The sequence below is a fragment of the Myotis daubentonii genome, chromosome 13, assembly GCF_963259705.1.
Source record: "Myotis daubentonii chromosome 13, mMyoDau2.1, whole genome shotgun sequence".
In the NCBI taxonomy this organism is placed as follows: domain Eukaryota; kingdom Metazoa; phylum Chordata; class Mammalia; order Chiroptera; family Vespertilionidae; genus Myotis; species Myotis daubentonii.
In genome coordinates, this window is record NC_081852.1 from 53,623,065 (window position 1) to 53,641,729 (window position 18,665).

Consider the following 18,665-nt stretch of genomic DNA (forward strand, 5'->3'; position numbering starts at 1 on the left):
TGCAAATCTATCTCATGCAAATAGTCAGAAGAATCTCCACAGCAAGGAATATTCACTCAATTATATTTTTGTACTCCTTGTCACAAACTAGGGAATCTGATGCATTTCTACATTGATGTGGATGCTTTGGTAAAGTTAATATGTTTGCCTTTGTGGGCAGAAAAGGTATTATCTCTCTTTTAACTGAACATTGGTGGTAATAGGTGGTCTTTCTCTTTGGTCCAGAACAGTTTCTCCACTGCAGTACTGTTGAAATGTGGGGGTGGATAATTCTTTGTTGTGGTTAGGGAAGCTGTCCTGTGCCTCTTAGGACATTTAGCGATTCTCTGGCCTTTACCCTCTATGTGCCAATAGACTATTCGCACCCCACCCCAGTCATGACAATCAAAAATATCTCCAGATATTCCAAATGGTCCCTTTGAGACAGAATTATCCCTGACTGAAAACCACTCAGTTGAGAATGATCACTAGTAGGGATTTTAGAGGAAGAAAAAATTAACAACCAAGAACCTCTGATAGATTAGCTATCATGTTGTATTTCATTATTCTTCATAACCAGTTTATTTTTCAGACATATAAGGTTATGAAAGGCAAAGGCACTTTTCCAGGGTCTCATAATTTGGATCCAGGACTTGAAATCAAACCTGTGTGACACTAACACTGCCAGATCACACTGCTTTAGAGCATTTATCATTAAAAAGTCCCCCAAGTCTCTGCTACTTCCAATGTGTAGAGTTCCAAGAGGACTCAGTTCATTAACCAACCTCCATTTATTTCAAATAGGCTGTGGACCAAGAGGCAGTGTCACACAGTGGAAAGTACAGTGGTTACCATCAAGAGTTCTGGCTTTGGGTGTCAGCTCTGGATCTAACTAGCTTCGTGCCATTGGGCAAAGTCATTGTGCCTCAGCTTCTTCAACTCTGAAACACAGGAGTCAACCTCCATGCTCTTGATAGCCAATGAGCTCTGTTGTCTGAAGATGTTGAGAATTGGAATGCTTGGCATTTCAAGATGGGCAACAGTTTTCACATCACTTTAAAATCATCCTATATGCAGTGTAGGACAATAGGTGTGCTTTGAAACTTTTGGCCCAATTGAATCTATTAGTCTCGTATTGCTATGTCTTGCATTTCTACAATCCCTAGCCCATTATTCATCTCCTTCGTGGAGTCCTTTCTAATTATCTTTCCTGTCATGATAGATTTCCTTTACTTCCCATGCTTCTTGGCACTTGTGTTTATCGCCTGACCAATTTACACACTGTTTCCATGTCAGAGCTGAAATGATTTGTGGATTTTCATTTACTTAAGTTTTATTATTCCAACTGAATTATAAGATCTTCAAGTGTCTTCTACCTTTATGTTTTCTGAAGTATTTAATAAATGCTGTATATAATAGGTGTTCAGTTAGTGCCTATTGAATCAAATTTAAGACTGTGTCATTTTAAAGCAAACTTTTTTCTGAAAAAACATCTATGATAAGTGATAGGCACACAAGACATAACAATTCCAACCAAACAGTTATATCTAGTGTGAATTGTTCTTTGTGCACAATTTCTGTTTAACTTGATTGGAGAAAAATAATAATGCCATGTGTTGCCATATGTGCTTCCTCTGTTCTGACTCCTTTTAAATTTCTCATACCTGAGAATTAAGATGCTTTCAGAATGAAGTTTCTGAAATGCTCCATTGGGTACATCTTTTCAGAAATAGCCATATGTAGGAAAATCTGACATAGTCATTGGCAGAGAAGAGCTGATAAATACAATTTGATGTAGTATTTCAGCAAACATTTTAATAACTTTTTGACATTTTCCTGTAGTCCTTATTTACCTTATCAATAGTTATAGTGACATATGATTGTCAACTTTTTATATTAGACCAAACTAATAAATTAAACATGTTGTGTTTATATCTGATGAAAGCTGACGTTTTAGAAGGGTGTTAAAATATACTGACAGGTCCTGTTCACAGGCTCCTTTGGTATAAATATGCAGATGACATCTTTAGATATTGTTTGTACACATGCGATAGAAAGCGTTGACAACCTAACAAATGCAAATGTCAGCCTCACCATTTAACCTTCCTGTGTAGAAAAAGATGTTTTTTTTAAAGTTACATGTATCTTTTAACTCTATTTCAAAGTTTTTATTATTTTTTAGCCTGTTATCACTACTGTTTCATGTACCGTGGAAAGGAGCCATTTCTCTAAAACAGTACAGTTTTATGCTTAATTTTTCATGCCCAAGCCATCAAAGTGCTCCACATTTAAAACAAAGTAATTGATAGGGTCGGAAATAGACTATTGGGGTCCAGCTGTAATTGTAAGAAATATTGATCATGCTCTGTTAACCATGATTGTTTTGTTCTGATTAAAGAAAGCACATTTTAACCTGGCTGGGAGTTGCATGTGGGACCTGGGAGCTCACCTGGAAATCCTCCCCATCTGGGAACTGCCTATTATCATGGAAAGGTTAACAACCTTGTGACAGAAACCAGAGCTGCCAGCCCTTTGAAGACCCCCCAGCCCTTTGCATATCACCAGGCCTTTGAAGACCCCCAGCTTTTGCATACCAGCAGGCCTTTGCATATCCATCCTGACTTACCTGTAAACTGCCCATTTGGCATACCCTTTTGCCTCTTTCTCCATGTAATCTTTGTCCTTCTACCCAATATAAGCAGCTGGCTTAGGGGGAGAGGGAGAGCAGATTTTTGTGGATGACCTGCTGCTCTCCCACACTGCCAGCAGTATTGGAATAAATGTTTATATGATTCAACCCTGTCTCCTCTTAATTGGCTTGCGTAGTGACAGGCAGCATGGACCCATTCATTGTCCGGTTACATAATCACAACACAAACTTTAGATTTATAGTCTAAGCAACTATATTTGTTTGAGATAATTACAATAAGGCAAACACCTATTATTATTAATTATTATTATTATTATTATTATTATTATTTATTAAGAAGCTGGAACGGCTGCTTTATATAAGGGAACCTCTTTAGTCTTGCAGTAGCATGATTTTTTCAAAGTTGTATAGGAGCCTGGCTCATCTCTCTGACCATTGTCTACTGTTGGTTCAATATTTGTGGAACATTATGTTATTGGGAACCTTATAACCAATACTCCAGCAATGTGTAGGCATTTTTGTCCCCAAGAGCTAAGTACACTGTGAAAGAAAAGAGCTGTTGAGGATGTGGGCTCAGGAGTCCCAGAAGTTATGTGATATGTCACAGAAGTGTATCTCCCATATTAACAAAGAATTTTTTAAGTAAAGGGGGAAAAGACTATAGTAAGTTCATCAGGGTCATTCTTGAATTTTATTGTGTATGGAAATTTTGCCTCTCTCTCAGCTCTCAGCTTCCTCATCTGTGCAATGGAGTGGTTAGACTAGACCAGTACAGTGGGGCCTTGACCTACGAGTGTCCCGACTAACGAGTTTTTCGAGATATGAGCCATCTCGGCCGATTTTTTGCTTTGAGTTGCGAGCTAAAATTCGGGTTACAAGCCAGTTTCAGATACCCCACCGCTAGTTGGCACAGCGAATGTCACAGTGAACGCTACAACATCAGCCCAGCATCACGTGTCTCACTCGTTCACTTTTTGATTTGACTTACGAGTAATTTGAGTTACGAGCTCCGTCACGGAACGAATTAAACTCGTAAGTCAAGGCCCCAGTGTACTTGAACTGTTCCACATAGAGGGCTGAATGCTGGGCTGCTCTAGAGTTTCTGATTCAGACGCCCAGTGGCCTGGGGCTTTGCATTTCTAGAGAGTTCCAGGTTGATGCTGAAACTGGTGTCATGGGATTACACTTTGAGAGCCACTGGAGTAGGTGACCCATCGCCTCTTTCAGCTCTGAAATTTGACTCGACTTTGTCAATTTCCTAGACTTATTAGAAGATAGCTGTATCTTCCACTTTAAATACGTACGCCTTGAATCCCTGCTTCATTTAATTGTTTGGTGCCCTTTCCAGTTAATACCGCAAGTTTCTTTCCCTTAGAAATTATCTCCTTTTTTCCACCGTTCTTTGTGTACTGCCAAACAGAATGTTTGTTTAAGTAATGTTAGTGCAATACATCTCCAGAGCTTCCCTTTGGGGAAATTTAAATGAAATTTTAAAGTATCATTAAGAATGCAAACAATAAATTCTTTGACTAGCTGTAGGCATCTTTACATTGGGATGACAAAAAAAGCATTCTGGTTAATTAGAAGTAATTTGTTAGAAACTGGAATCCTCTTTTTTTTCTCAGATTAAAACTCAGTTCCCAGCTGGATGCTTATCAGTGCAGGAAATGTAATTGTCAGATGATTAATTGCAAAAGATAGATAATTAGCGTTCATGTGATGTGTCAGATATGGATAACCAAGAGGTTGACTACACATTGAAAGAGGACAGTTGAAATCTAGATTGTGGGTTGTGGCTATCGGCAGGGGATTTACCTTTAGAGCTTGTAGAAGGTGTTAGGTAGAAAGAACACTCACCTGAACCTTGCCTTTTCCACCCCATTTTGGGCAGTATCCTCATAATAAAAATGACTAGAGAAGAGTTCTCACCACCTGAAAACAGGCTTAGAACTTTGGAGCTGATGCTGAACTACCTTGTCTGACTTCAAATAAAGGATTTGAGATTTCTAGCTGTTTTTTCAATACCACATATATTTTTTATTTCTTTTTTCTTTATTGTTAAAAGTATTACCGATATCCCCTTTGTTTGTTTGGTTGGTTGGCTTTCCCATGGACCCCTTCCACCTGCACCCATCTCTCCCAAGCCTTCACCACTCTATTATCTGTGTCCATGTATATTTTAAAATTCTTTCCATTGAGCCTACCTTAAATATTGCTATCCCCAGTTGAAATGACTTGTTATTTCCTAATTTTCAGTGACCAAATCTTACCTCCTTTGAAATTAGTGCCCCTTGTTCCTGGATGTTAAGTATTTTCATCCTAAGTCATTTGATTCCAACATGGAATAGTTTTGCCTTTAAAAATTGCACATACTTATGCTATTTCTTTAAATAATCCATTGGGGGAAAAATAGTGAGATAAAAAAAAAAAAGACAACCTGTCAGTTGGCCATCTCCAGTCTGGTTCACCTGTTGGTTTATTTAAAATCACAATGAAATGAATAAAAACTAGCATTTTCTCCCGCATTGGTAAGTGGGACTTCCTCCATCTTCTAAACCTTATATTTTTACCGAAGAGTTTTGCAGCCCTCAGAAATACTGCTTTACAAATTCAGCTAATGACCCAAATCCAGCTTGTTTGTTGTGTAGGAGTTGTATTAAAATAACTCACTGTATGAGTATTGTCATTAATGATATGCTCATTTTGATAATGGGGCTACAGATTCTTCGTCTATAGTCCTTGGGGAGATGCTACAATTTTTTTTAACTAAGTATTGTTCTGGCTCCTTTTCCTTGATTGGCCCAGAAATAGCAATCAGCTGGGGAGCAGGATGACATGCCTCTTAGCGATCCCTTTGATCTTTGAGATGAGTATCAACATTGTATGCTTCCTAATGGAAGTGTAATTTAATGAAATCTATGGGGTAAACATACTTCAGATGTTCAAAGGAGGTGACAAAATTTTTGCTGGCAGCCAGGACCTGGCGGCTTTCCAGCTTGCCTCTAGCAGCTATGCATATAGCATTGAGAAAGGCACTTAAAATAGGAACATAAAGTATTATTTTCATTGTTGCAACCCCCCTGCTGGCCCTTCCCTACCAATTTCTTTTCCTTAAGTTTATTTTTGTGGTATTTCTGCAAGTGCCCTTTGACATATAACCTTTCCTACTATAAAGTGGGATGTGAGGTTTGATCTTTTTATATTTTTCTTGGTTTATTTTATGACACTAAGAACAGTACCAAAGTAATGGCACCAAAGTAAAGAGAAGTTGTAGGCATGAAGACTGAATCGAACCTCCTAGAGGAAAAAAAGACACTCCATAAAAAGTACATATTTCAGTACAGGTTAATTAAATTAAACATTCTAATTTGGGAGGAGATGATAGAGCACTTTTATTTTAACAGTCCTTGAGGAAGTGCAATGGAAATGGCCAGACAGCAAGGAGTCAGGGGACCTGATTCATCTCAGCGGTGTCACCTCCTAGCTGTATCCTATAGGGCCAGTTACTTTCTCTGGGCCTCAGTTTCCTTAGCTGTAAAGTGAATGGACTGATTTAGATAACTTCAAAGGTAATTTTCAGCTCTGAGATTTTATGATTCTTTTAAAGTCTGGATATACAGTAAATGCTGTCCAATGAAAATATCATGGCAGCCACATATGTAATATTAAATTTCCTAGTTACCATATTTTTTAAAAAAGCAAAAAGAAAGAGGTGAAATTAACTTTAGTAATATATCTTAACACAATAGGTCCAAACTAATATCATTTCAATATGTAATAAGTTTCAAAAATACTGAGATATTTTACTTTTTTTTCTCTATTTTTTTAACACTATATCCAGTAGTTTGCTTTCTTCCATTTCTTTCATGTGTGACATGTTTCTTTATCTCTGCATTTTGGCTACTTCCCTGTGTTTGTTTCTATGTATTGGGTAGAGCTGCTATGTCTCCTTGAGTTGGTAGAGTGGCCTGTGTAGTAGGTGTCCTGTAGGGCCCAGTGGCTCAGCCTCCCCAGTCACCTTAGCTGGGCACTCTAGGTGCACCCCTTTATGGGCCGAGCACAGTCTTGTTGTAGTTGAGATTTGATTCCTGTTGGTGTCACTGGGAGGAATTGACTTCCAGGCCAATTGGCTGAGAGAATCAGCTTCAACTACAATGGGAGAGCTGCTGTGCAGGAGACACCCCTATGAAGCAGGACTTGCTTCAGTGGGGCTGTGGTGCTCACTGAGTCTGCCCCTTGAGTGTGTCGCTTATGGATGTTTAGAGTTGTAAGCTGGTATGGTCTGACACTGACCACTGGGTACACTGGCTCTTGGGTCTCCGGGGAGGTGCAAGGTCAGCCACTGCCTGGGGCCACCCAGCAGGAGCTCCCGAGAGATCTGCAGATTCCTCCACTTTGTATCAGGTTTGGAATTGCCCAGGTGAGACCCAGCAATGAAGCAAGGCAGGCCTTTTATTGTTAGGTTTGGGGCTCCCTGACCCAGCTGCAGCTTGTTTGAGAGCTTTTACCCTGAGCAAGCAAAACCTGCTCCATGCAGCTTGGGTGCGGTTATAAATCGGATGAGGTGAGGTCTTAGGAAATCACCAGGGAGGAGCAAACAGAAATTGCTGCCAGTTAGCCCTGCAAGACCGAGGAGGTCCTAGCATAGGAACAGTGATCCGATCCTGCGAGCACCTACGTCTGGGAAAACGCCGCCCTCAAGTTCCTGCCTGGAAGCCAGACAATCCAGTTCTGCTCCTTTGTGTCTGTGTTCCCCAGAGCCTTGTCCTGGTGCTGGAGCTCAGAGGAAGCAGGACCTTGTAAGTTCAGTTCATGGTGCGGGCCTTTTAAGAGGAACAGCTGGGTCTTCAGCAGCCTCTGTGTCTCTGAGCCCCAGCCCACACTGGTTTTTACAGCCCTTAGTTCTTACTGCCTGTAGGGACTTCTTTTCCCAGCTCTGGGACCCTGGGCTGGGCGTCTGGTGTAGGACTGGGACCCCTTGCTTCTCTAGGTGTCCTCCAAAGAGACGATATCCCTCCCGATTAAAAAAGCAGCACACGTGGGTGCCAGAGCAGCCTATTCTGCGCCTCTGTACCTCCTGCCAGTGTCAGTGTCAGTGTCAGTGTTTCTTCTTTATTTCTGTATTTGTAGGACTTCCATTCAGCCAGCTTTCTAGCGGTTCTGGATGATGGTTATTCTGTATTTTAGTTGTAATTTTTATGTGGTTGTGGGAGGCAGTGAGTACAGGTGTATATGCCACCATCTTCCTTTTTTCCTAGATTTTATTTCTTCCATTAAAAATAGGTATGTGAGCCTGGTCAGTGGGGCTCAGTGGTAGAGCGTAGAGTAGACCTATGAACCAGGAGGCCATGGTTCAATTCCCAGTCAGGACACATGCCCAGGTTGCAGGCTCCATCCCCAGTGTGGAGCGTGCAGAAGGCAGCCAATCAGTGATTCTCTCTCATCATTGATGATTCTATCTCTCTCCCCCTTTCCCTTTCTCTCTGAAATCAATAAAATATTAAAAAAAAAAAAAAACAGCGGATGTGATACATAAGAGGGTGTGGACACTAAAGTGTTTTCAGAACAATAACAACAGCAACAACAAAACATAGGTGTGAGACAAGCCTTTGACATTAATCTTAAGAGTATTTTATAATCTCAGAAATTATATGCAGTTATATAAGGTAATTTCTACTTAATTGGTACTACTTTTTGTATATGTTTTTAGATTTTTTTCTTAGATAAAATTTATTTCTGCATAGTCCAGTTTCTTTTTTTTAAAAACAGATTTATTAAGGTATAATTTTCACACTGTAAAATTTTTCAAGTATACAATTCAATGATTTTTTGTGTATTTAAACTTGTAGTTGTGCAACCATCACCGTAAGCCAGTTTTATAACACTTCTTAGAGGTTCCCTCATGCCCATTGGAAGTTAATCCTCTTTCCCACGCCAATCCCGTGCAATCACTGATGTGTTTCTCTCTCCGTAGCTTTGCCTTTTCTGTAAATGTCACCTAAATGGAATCATTCAATATGTCTAGCTTCTTTCACTTGCCATAAGATTTTTGAGGTTTATCTATATGGTAGTATATATCAATAGTTTGTTTTGTTTTCATTTCTGTGTTATATTCCAGTATATGGCTATGTATCACATTTTATTTATCCATTTTCTAGTTGATGGACATTTGGATTGATCTGAGTTGTTTACTGTTATGTCTAATACTTCTGTGAAAATTCATATACAGGACTGGGTGGACACATTTTCCTTTCTCTTGGGAAAAATTACATAGGAGTGGGATTCCTGGGTCTTGTAGGACATAGATGCTTTTCAAAAAACTGCCACACTGTTTCTGAAGAGATTGTACCATGTTACTTTCCCATCAGCGATTTATGAGGGTTCCAGTTTCTTCATATCCTTGTCAGCACTTGGTGTGGTTTGTCTTTTTTATTATGGCCATCTAGTGGTTATGTAATGACATTTCATTTTAGTTTTAATTTGCATTTCCCTAATGGCTAATGATGTTGAGCATCTTTTGGTGTGCTTATTAGACATTTATATATCTTTGCTGACATATCTATTCAAATCTTTTGCCCATTTTTATTAGGTTGTTTTGTCTTCTTATGATTAATTTCTTTGTATATTCAGGATGTGAGTCCCTTATCAAATGAATGGTTTCCAAGTATTTTTTCCCCAGTACGTGGCTTGTCTTTTCTTAATAATGTTTTTTGAAATACAAAAGTTTTAAATTCTGATAAAGTTCAATTTATTAATTTTTTAGTGGATTGTGCTTTTGGTATTGTATCTTATAAATCTTTGTCCAACCAAAGGATGCAAAAATTTTCATCAGGAAGTTTTATAGTTTTAACTATTTTACTTAGGTCTGTGATTATTTTGAATTGATTTTTTAGGTATGATTAAGGTAAAGTATCTCCATTTTTTTGTTTGTTGTTCTATCCAGTTGTTCCAAGACCATTTCTTCAAAAAAGCCTATCTTTCCCCCCATTGAATACCCTTGCACTTTTATAGAAAATCATTTATCTATAATGGAAGGATTGTCATAGGTCTATTCTATTTCTATATTTTGAGTTAGTTTTTAATAACATGTCTTTCTAATAATTTATCCATTTTATCTAAATTCTCTAATTTGTTCATAATATTCCCTATAATTCTTTTAATTTGTATAGGGTTTGTGACAATGCCTCCTCTTTCATTTCTGATTTTGGTAATTTTGTGTCTTCTTTTTTCTTAGCTAACTTTACCAATATTTTTAACTCTTTTAAAGACCAACCTTTGGCTTCTTTGATTTTCTTTATTATATCTGTTTTCTATGTTGTTGATTTCTTCTCTGACCTTTATTATTTTCTTTCTTCTACTTTAGGTATCATTTCCTCTTTTTTTCCTAGCTTCTTGAAATGGCAGGTTACATTACTGATTTTAAACCTTCCTTTGTAGATAAATATTTAAAGCTCTAAATTTTCCTCCACTAGCTTCTTTTTAAACTTAAATGCATGGTCATTTCCTATATTATTTCCAGGGTGACTATTGATGGGCTAAGATACAATTTGAAAATGGGCTTGGGAAGCTAAGAATCAGAGCTTTTGCTTTTGTAATACTGAGTCAAATGCTCTTAAGGTCCCAGTAATATTTTAAGAGGTAAAATGAAGTCAAATGTTCTTAAGGTCCCAGAAATATTTTAAGACATATAAAATGCAGGCCAGGCCAGTGTGGCTCAGTTGAGTGGGCACTGTCCCATGCACCGAAAGGTTGCTGATTTGATTCCTTGTCAGGGCACATGCCTGTGTTCCGGGTTCGATCACTGGTAGGGAGTGTGCAGAAGGCAGCCAATCGATGTTCCGGCCTCACATGGATGTTTCCCTCCCCCCTCCTTTTCCCTCACTCTCAAAATTAACAATAATAAGAAAAGACATAGAGAATGCACAGCAGAAATGTGTCTTTCTAGATGCACCAAAGAGACCTGAGTGTTCTGTCACAGTGCTTTTGCTTTAAAAACATTAGCTCAGTAACAGGAACCACCTGCCTATAGTCCATGTCACTGGAGGGAATAATTCAGCAAAGCCTTTCCTTTTTCTTTAACTCAAAACAACGACAACAACAACAACAACAAAACTGCTCCTCAACTCTTTGTTTTGAAAGTTAGCAAGCATATATAAAAGTTGAAAAAAGACTACAATAATCGCCTGTGTGCCTCTACTTAAATTCAGTAACTATTAATACTTTTCTTCATTTGCTTTTCTGTCCCTTTCACAGAGGGATTTCTCAATTTGTTTTATTTATGAACTACAGGCCCAATGCATGAAATTCATGCAAGAGTAGGCATTCCTTCCCCTGGCTGCCGGTACCAGCTTCCCTAGCAGCCCTGTCCCTGTCTGGAAGGTTGTCCAGTCTAATTAGCATATTACTCTTTTATTATCCTATATAATAAAAGACTAATATGCAAATTGACCCTAACAGCAGAATGACTGGGAATGTCTGGTCACTATGACACACACTGACCACCAGGGGGCAGACGCTCAATGCAGGAGCTGCCCCCTGGTGGTCAGTGCACTCCCACAGGGGGAGCTCTGCTCAGCCACAAGTCAGGTTGACGGCTGCCAGTACAGCGGTGGTGGTGGGAGCCTCTCCTGCCTCCTCAGCAGCGCTAAGGATGTCCGACTGCAGCTTAGGCCTGCTCCCCGCTGGCAAGTGGACATCCCCAAAGGGGTCCCAGACTGCAAGAGGGCACAGGCCGGGCTGAGGGACCACCCTTCCCCCCCCCCCCCCACCGAGAGCACAAATTTTTGTGCACTGGGCCTCTAGTTATAGATATTTCTCAAGAAGACATTAAGGATTAAACCCCTAAGTTTCTTTTGAATAACCAGGTTTTTTAGTGGATGGCACTACTTATTGAGTTGGTGAAGATTAGTGTGGGATAAATCATTTTTTTGTTTTTCTTGCTTGTTTAGTGGGAGAATATTGGTTATGGAATCAATAATTCACTCTCAGTGTTTTAAATTTGAAATACCTATGAAACATCCCAGCAGAGAACTTAAATAACCAGGTGAATATAATCAAGTTTGAATTTAGAGGAGAAATTGAGTTAGATCTATTTTGACCTCAGCATACAGGTAGTATTTAAAGCTTTAGAAATACTTAGGGAGAGAAGAGAGTGATAGAAGAGGGCTCTTAACCAAGCTCACTCACAAGAATGGAAGCATTTAGACTTCAAGTAAAAAATGATTTTAATTGAATTAGAAAAAAAGCTACTGGTGAGGTAGGAGTAAAACGAGATCATTTTTACAGAAAAGAGTATTTTAAAAAAAGAGGACATTTCAACCAAGTTGAATACTATTGAGTAAAATGAAGACATAAAAAGTGTCCACTAGATTGTCAGCATGATGGTCACTGTTGACTTTGACAAGAACCTTTAGGTTGGGTGGCAGGCATTAAGATTCAGCAAATCCCTTTAAAGCCTGACTTGGTAACTCCCTACCATAGTCACTGAAATATTTATATGTGAAGATCATTAAAGCAAAACAATTGCTCTATTAAATAAATTCAGTGCTATGCTTATTTCACTTAAGCAGATATTTATTTGCTATCAATTTTAAGTCATATAAATAGTCATGATAATACAGATTGTGTTCTAATGGAATGGACAGTACAATTTTTGGGGGGGTCATTGTGGTTTCAGCTAAGAACCCAAGTTTATTCTGAATGTTTGAGCAGAGCATTTAAATGTGATCGTGACCACTTACACATTTTTTTCAGTAGTTATTTATACCTCTTTTATTTCCAACCGATACAGCTTCCAGTTGGACCAATGTTTTACTAGTAAAACAAGTTGCCTTAAAAATAAAATGAATAACAAACAAATATGTTGGCTATTCTTTCTTCAGCAATGGAGGGAGGGGTGAACGGGGTGAGTCAATGTGATTAGATTGATTATATAAAGTGATTTCTTTTAGAAGCTTCGCCTGGTTTTAAGTTCTTATTCTGATACTTAGTTGTTTGAATTTGGTCAAGTTATTTATTTAGTCTCTCTGCCTCAATTTTCATATTTGTTAAATGGGAATAATAGTGTCTGCTTCATAGGATTATTGTGGAGAGTAAATTAACATCCAGGGGGTGGGCAAAGGTAGTTTTACAGTTGTAGTACAAATATATAATATAATAATTAATAAATGATAATATAAGAGTAAACTGTTTTGTGTACTCACCCCTGTATAGACACATCTCTTAGAATAATACTCGGTACTTAATAAACTCAAAAAATATATTAGCTATTTTTTTTTTAACATAAATGAAGTTGATTTTTAAATAACTTTTGCTCAATTACAGAGTAAAGGATAATCTAATATAGGCCAAAATCCTCGAGAGAATTTCTCTGACATGAGACTTTTCTCAGTTGTAAACCCACAAACCACATTTGATTACCTATTGTACTGAGTGATGCCATTTAATTATTGACTCACAGTAGTTTACCAGAATTTTATTTTCTAGCTCTAGAAAATAGATTTAGATGCACCAAAGAGACCCGAGTGTTCTGTCGCTCAGGTCTGTTAGTTTATCTCTAAAGTGGAGTCTCACATAAACTAGTGCCAGTTTTATACAGCCATGCACTGCATAGCAACATTTCAGTAAATGACAGACTGCATATGTGGTTCCAAAGATTATAATCGAGCCGAAAAATTGCTATTGCCTAGTGACATCATAGCAATCCTCACATAGTAGAGCAATGCATTGCTCACATGTTTGTGGAGATGCTGGTGTAAACAAATCTACTCCACTGTCAATCATTTGAAAGTTTATCACATACAACTTACAGTATGTAATACTTGATAGTGGTAATACTTGATGTATTTATTATATATTATATCACTATTTTAGAGCAGCGGTTTTCAACCTCACACATAAACTAATTACTAAAATTCTGCGGCACATCAAAAAATTTGTATTTTTTATTGATCTGACAAATAAATAGGTATGATTTTGATTTATTCACACTGGATGGCTGTTGCTGTGTTCGCTGTTATCATTTTTTTATTTGACAATCTAAGGGAAAAGAGGTTAGTGCCCCTGACTAAATAGTCAGACATTGCATGTTTTAAAAATTCTTGTGGCACACCGGTTGAAAATTGCCATTTTAGAGTGTAGTCTGCCTACTTACAATTAAAACAAGTTTGTTGTAAACAGTGTGCCTGTTGGCCGGCAGCAGCTTCATACATCTCTTGTTTATAGTGTCTTTTGATTGCATCATTTTCTCTTGTGCTTGATTTAATCTCATGTTGTTTTGTGCAGTGACATGCTATACAGGCTTGCAGCCTGGGAGCAATAGGCTATCAGTGGTTGGCAAACTGCGGCTTGCGAGCCACATGCGGCTCTTTGGCCCCTTGAGTGTGGCTCTTCCTAAGCCTTAGGAGTACCCTAATTAAGTTAATAAGAGTGTATCTACCTATATAGTTTAAGTTTAAAAAATTTGGCTCTCAAAAGAAATTTCAATCGTTGTACTGTTGATATTTGGCTCTGTTGACTAATGAGTTTGCCGACCACTGGGCTATATCATATAGTCTATGTGCTTACTAGGCTATACCAGCTACTATTAGGTTGATGTAAATATACTCTATGATGTTTGCACAATGACAAAATCAACTAACGGTGCATTTCTCAGAACATATTACCTGTTGTTAAGTGACACATGACTATATAATAAGAAAAGATAAAAGATATTTGAACACCTCCTTATAAAATTTACTAGAGGCCCATTGCATGAAATTCATGCGAGAGTAGGCCTTCCTTCCCCCAGCTGTCAGCACCAGCTTCCCTCTGGCACTCGGGACCCAGGCTTCCCTCGTAGCCCTGGCTTTGTCTGGAAGGTCGTCCAGCCGGCCAGTCTAATTAGCATGTTATGCTTTTATTATTGTAGATGGTTCTTAAAACAAGAAATCATACTATCATTTTCAGTCAATCTCTCATTGTTCTGTTAAATGGCATGAAATAATGTAATAGATCACCCCTACGTGATTTCTGTTATGATTCAGAATTCTTGATGTTCTTTGGTATGTCTTTTCTTTATTGGGTTATGTGCTGCATGTAAATCCTTTCTGTCTAAGCATTCAGGAGTAAACTTGAGTTCTTAGCTAAAACAAGTGTTTGTTAGCAGCACAACCAAGTTTATAGTAACCAAAGAATTGCTCTTTTTATTTCATTATACCATAATTTTCATTTTCATCATCTGTAAGGGAATGGAGTTAGGTTAAGTTATTCTTAAAGAGCCTTATAATCCTGAATTGTTATTATGTGATTTATAAAATGTTAATTATGTTTCTATTTTATCTTTGTAAAACCATTAAAGGTGGTTTATTTAGCCTGAAAATAGATACTTTTCCTCTTATTTGATTTACCTACAATTTCAAGCCCTTGGTAAACGAACCTCCCCCCCCCCCCAAATGATTTTATTGTTGTAAAATCTTCCTTTTAGAAATGCATTATAAAATATCCTATGACTATTCAGGGGCGCAAAATGAACAAATATATTTAAACTATACAGAAAAAATAAATAGTGCTTTTGGGATATATTCATCCCAATTGGCTATTTTTGTTAGTTTGTTTGTTTGTTTATACACAGAGGGCTCAGGTCAAATAAAGATTGAATAGATGTCTGTTTGCAGTTGGAGTTTTGACCATTTTTTTTTCTCAAGTGACTTCCAAGGGTTATTATATATTCAGATGAACAATTTTCTTAGAAATGTTGTTGCTTCAAGTGGTAGGTGTTTTATTCAGGTAGACTGTCATTTTAATAAATGCCTTCCTTCCTCGGTGTCTCTACTTGAATTATTCTATTTTCACCACAGGGACTAAAATGTTATCCAGCAGAATTTTATCCAAAGACCATGGGCTGAAGGGGGTGGTAAAATTAATCATTCATCTGCTAGATGTCAGCAAAGGTTTAAGGTAAATGGAGAAATAACCGGGACTTGGGAAAAGTGGCCTTATCTTGTCCCTGTACTATGCAAATATTCCAACATGGATTGTACCCACAGATTATCTCTCCCTTCCATCCTCACTGTTGCTCAGTTAATTGAGGACCATATGGTTTCTCTCTTGACCTTGAAGAACAACGCTGAGATTTCTGCCTTGAGTTTAGTCCCTCTGCCATCTATTTTCTACCTCGATTCTAGGGGAAACTGATCAAACCAGGTTAGTTTTTTCCTTTATTCCACTGTACCAATATAAACTTCCATTTTGTAGTCCAGTTTTTATACTTATTACAATTATTTGTTTTTGTGTGCCCACCCCTGGTATCATTGAGGAGCTCACAGTCCAGGAATTTGCTTATTAATACCATATTGCTAATATACTGGTAGTGCTCCTCAAAATCTTTTTTTGTTAAATAAATGCTGAAATGAATGGACAAATTAGTGAATGGCACAAAACTCCATGTCTGTAGTCTTATTTAGATTTGTTATCTTTTTTGGTCTGGGTATGAGATGGTCAATAAAACCTTGTGGCTTTATTAATTAATAGAATTTCTTCCAGTAGCAATCCTTATTTTGTCATCATAATCCATTTTATAACTAATTCAAATATTTTTTAATCTTTCAAGGTAAATTATTTTAATAACTAAATCTTTCTAGTCTTTCTTAAGGCAAATTCTGGGTTAGGGTTCTTAAAAGGCATTTATAAGTGGGGGCGGGAACAAAGGAAAAATGAAAGAGGTAATAAATGAGATATGGATGTCACTTTCAAAATTCTTTTCTCTCCTGATCAATACTTTGACATACTTTGTTGTTGCTTTATATATTTTGTTTTTTTTTAAGAGTACTATATTCATAGTCACATTTTAAAAGAAATCTGTGATTTAATTACTATTGGAAATAAAAACTTTCTTTGGCTAGCTATCCTTTTTCCCTGAGAAATGTAAAACCTTTACACTAAAAGTTACTTTCAAATCAAATAGTAAGAATGTTTTTGTTGGTTGGGAATCTGAGCATCTCATGTTCTAAAATAATGCCTTCACTAAAAATGTATCTCTATCTTAAAAGTGATACTGAATGAATTTAGAGTCAAGCAGTTCATATGTGGGGACCTTTAAAGTAGATATTTACTTCAGTTTCTATCATTTTATAACCTCCAATTTCTATGATCTTATATCATCAGTGCTATTTTACAAATACACACATTACTTTTAGCCAGCCTTGAAGTAGCAAAATATATATCTGTTCATGTTTTTTAGAATCCTTACTTTTTTTGCTTGTTTTGTTTGTTTTAATCCTTACCTGAGGATATTTTTCCATTGATTTTTAGAGAGAGTGGAAGGTAGAGGAAGAGACACAGAGAGAGAAACATCAATGTGAGAGAGACACATCTATTGGTTGCTTCCCACATGCACCCCGACCAGGGTCGGGAGCCTGTGACCAAGGTATGTGCCCTTGACCAGAATCGAATCCGGGACCCTTCAGTCCGTAGGCCAATGCTCTATGCACTGAGCCAAACCGGTTAGGGCCTTACTTTGTTTTATGTACATAAATATTTTCTTACATAAATCCGAGATTAGTATTTGCAGTTCTATCTGTGACCTCCCACTCAACAGTCCCTACCAAAAAGACAAACAAACATTAAATCATATTTAATTGAATAGTTATCAATGTGATAAATGTGGAATATTACTAGAAGGATGGCTGCATATGGTTTTGACATGTGACAAATTTCGTATGAACATGACTGCTGACCCAGTGCCATCAGGCCATGTATTTTTAATTATTTTTCTAAAAGCAAGACTAGTTTTGTATACATCTTTCTTCATTTTCTCTCCAGCTCCTGCTTGTGACAGACAGCATGATCTTGTCTTTAGTAGCCTTGGCTCTAGTCCTTGGAATCAAGTGTCCACAGCTTCCTCAGGAATGGGAAAACCTTGACCTTTCAAGAGAGTGCAAACTTTAATTTGACACACACACACACACACACACACACACACACACACACACACACACACACGTACGTATATATACATATATATATATATATGCTTTTTAAAAAATGATAACGTAGAATTAAACCTACTCTGTGTTGTTCTTTTTTTAACACAACTAACTTGATTTCTTTTTCATTATTCTATTTCTAATGTTGGTATCCTGGAAGCAACTGATTTTCATGCTTTTAAATCTTAATTCCTTAGAGAAATAAACAAAAGAAAGAGCTTCCATGGAAGCTTGGAGCATGCTTTAAATTTAAATTGCCTTGATTTTCTCTTTCATTCCAGTAAGAAAGCAAACAAATTTTTGAGTTGCCTATTATTTTTTCCTAAGAAGATAGAGGATTCCCATTTGATAAATCAGGTGTTAACTTTGTAATTATTAATATCTAAAATTAAAATATTGATGTGAAACAAATGTTTTCTTTGAATAAATTTCCCAAGTTTTCTTTCAATAACAGATGGTGGCTTGCAAGAGATTTTAAAGAGGACAATTCTTATATTAATGCGGAACTCTTCTGGGGTGTGTGATAGAAATCATCTTTTATCACGTAAATGCTTGGTTTTGAAAGTCTTATTGCTTTTTGTTATCTGTGTGAAACAGTGCATTTATATTTTTATCCCTACCATGTCTTATTCTACTTGTGTGCATAAGTCTGATGTCATAGATCTACAGAAGTTGTAAATGAAAAAGTTTCATTGGATTACTCATTTTTAGCAGCGGCCAAAGTGTGATTTTTCCCTTCCACACACTGTTCAGTATTCTTCTTCTCAAGCCAGGTTACTCAATAGTCAAACCTGGGAATTCCTTCTTTTTTCTCTTGGGAAACTGCTCCATGGTACAAAAGATTTCACTGTTTTGGAATTTTTCTTAATCTCATGCCTAAAATTTCCCCATTATTTAAACTATCCTGCAAGTTATTCATAAGCAAGTGCTAAAAAGTCCTAAACATGTAACCGAAAGTATCTTGTTGCATTGTTGGAAACATTTTACCCAGCAGATGCTGGAGTTTTTGGTGCTGACAATGATGAAGAGGATTGTAGTTATGGTGATTACAAAGATGTGCAGGGAAAATTCAT

At 37.3% G+C, this 18,665-nt stretch overlaps 1 protein-coding gene across 7 annotated transcripts in view; it reads left to right on the forward strand.

Moving 5' to 3' along the window:
* VTI1A (vesicle transport through interaction with t-SNAREs 1A) overlaps positions 1-18,665 on the forward strand; it is a 324,045-nt gene that overhangs the window by 26,597 nt on the left and 278,783 nt on the right. Inside the window, exon 4 of one of the 7 annotated variants that reach the window (XM_059661403.1) lies at positions 2,392-2,749. The exons of the other annotated variants lie outside the window; for them this stretch is intronic. Within the exon in view, the coding sequence (XP_059517386.1) occupies positions 2,392-2,721 (330 nt within the window). The 3' untranslated portion in view covers positions 2,722-2,749. Of the gene's footprint in view, positions 1-2,391; positions 2,750-18,665 lie in introns of those variants that run through there. 7 annotated transcript variants of the gene reach the window in all.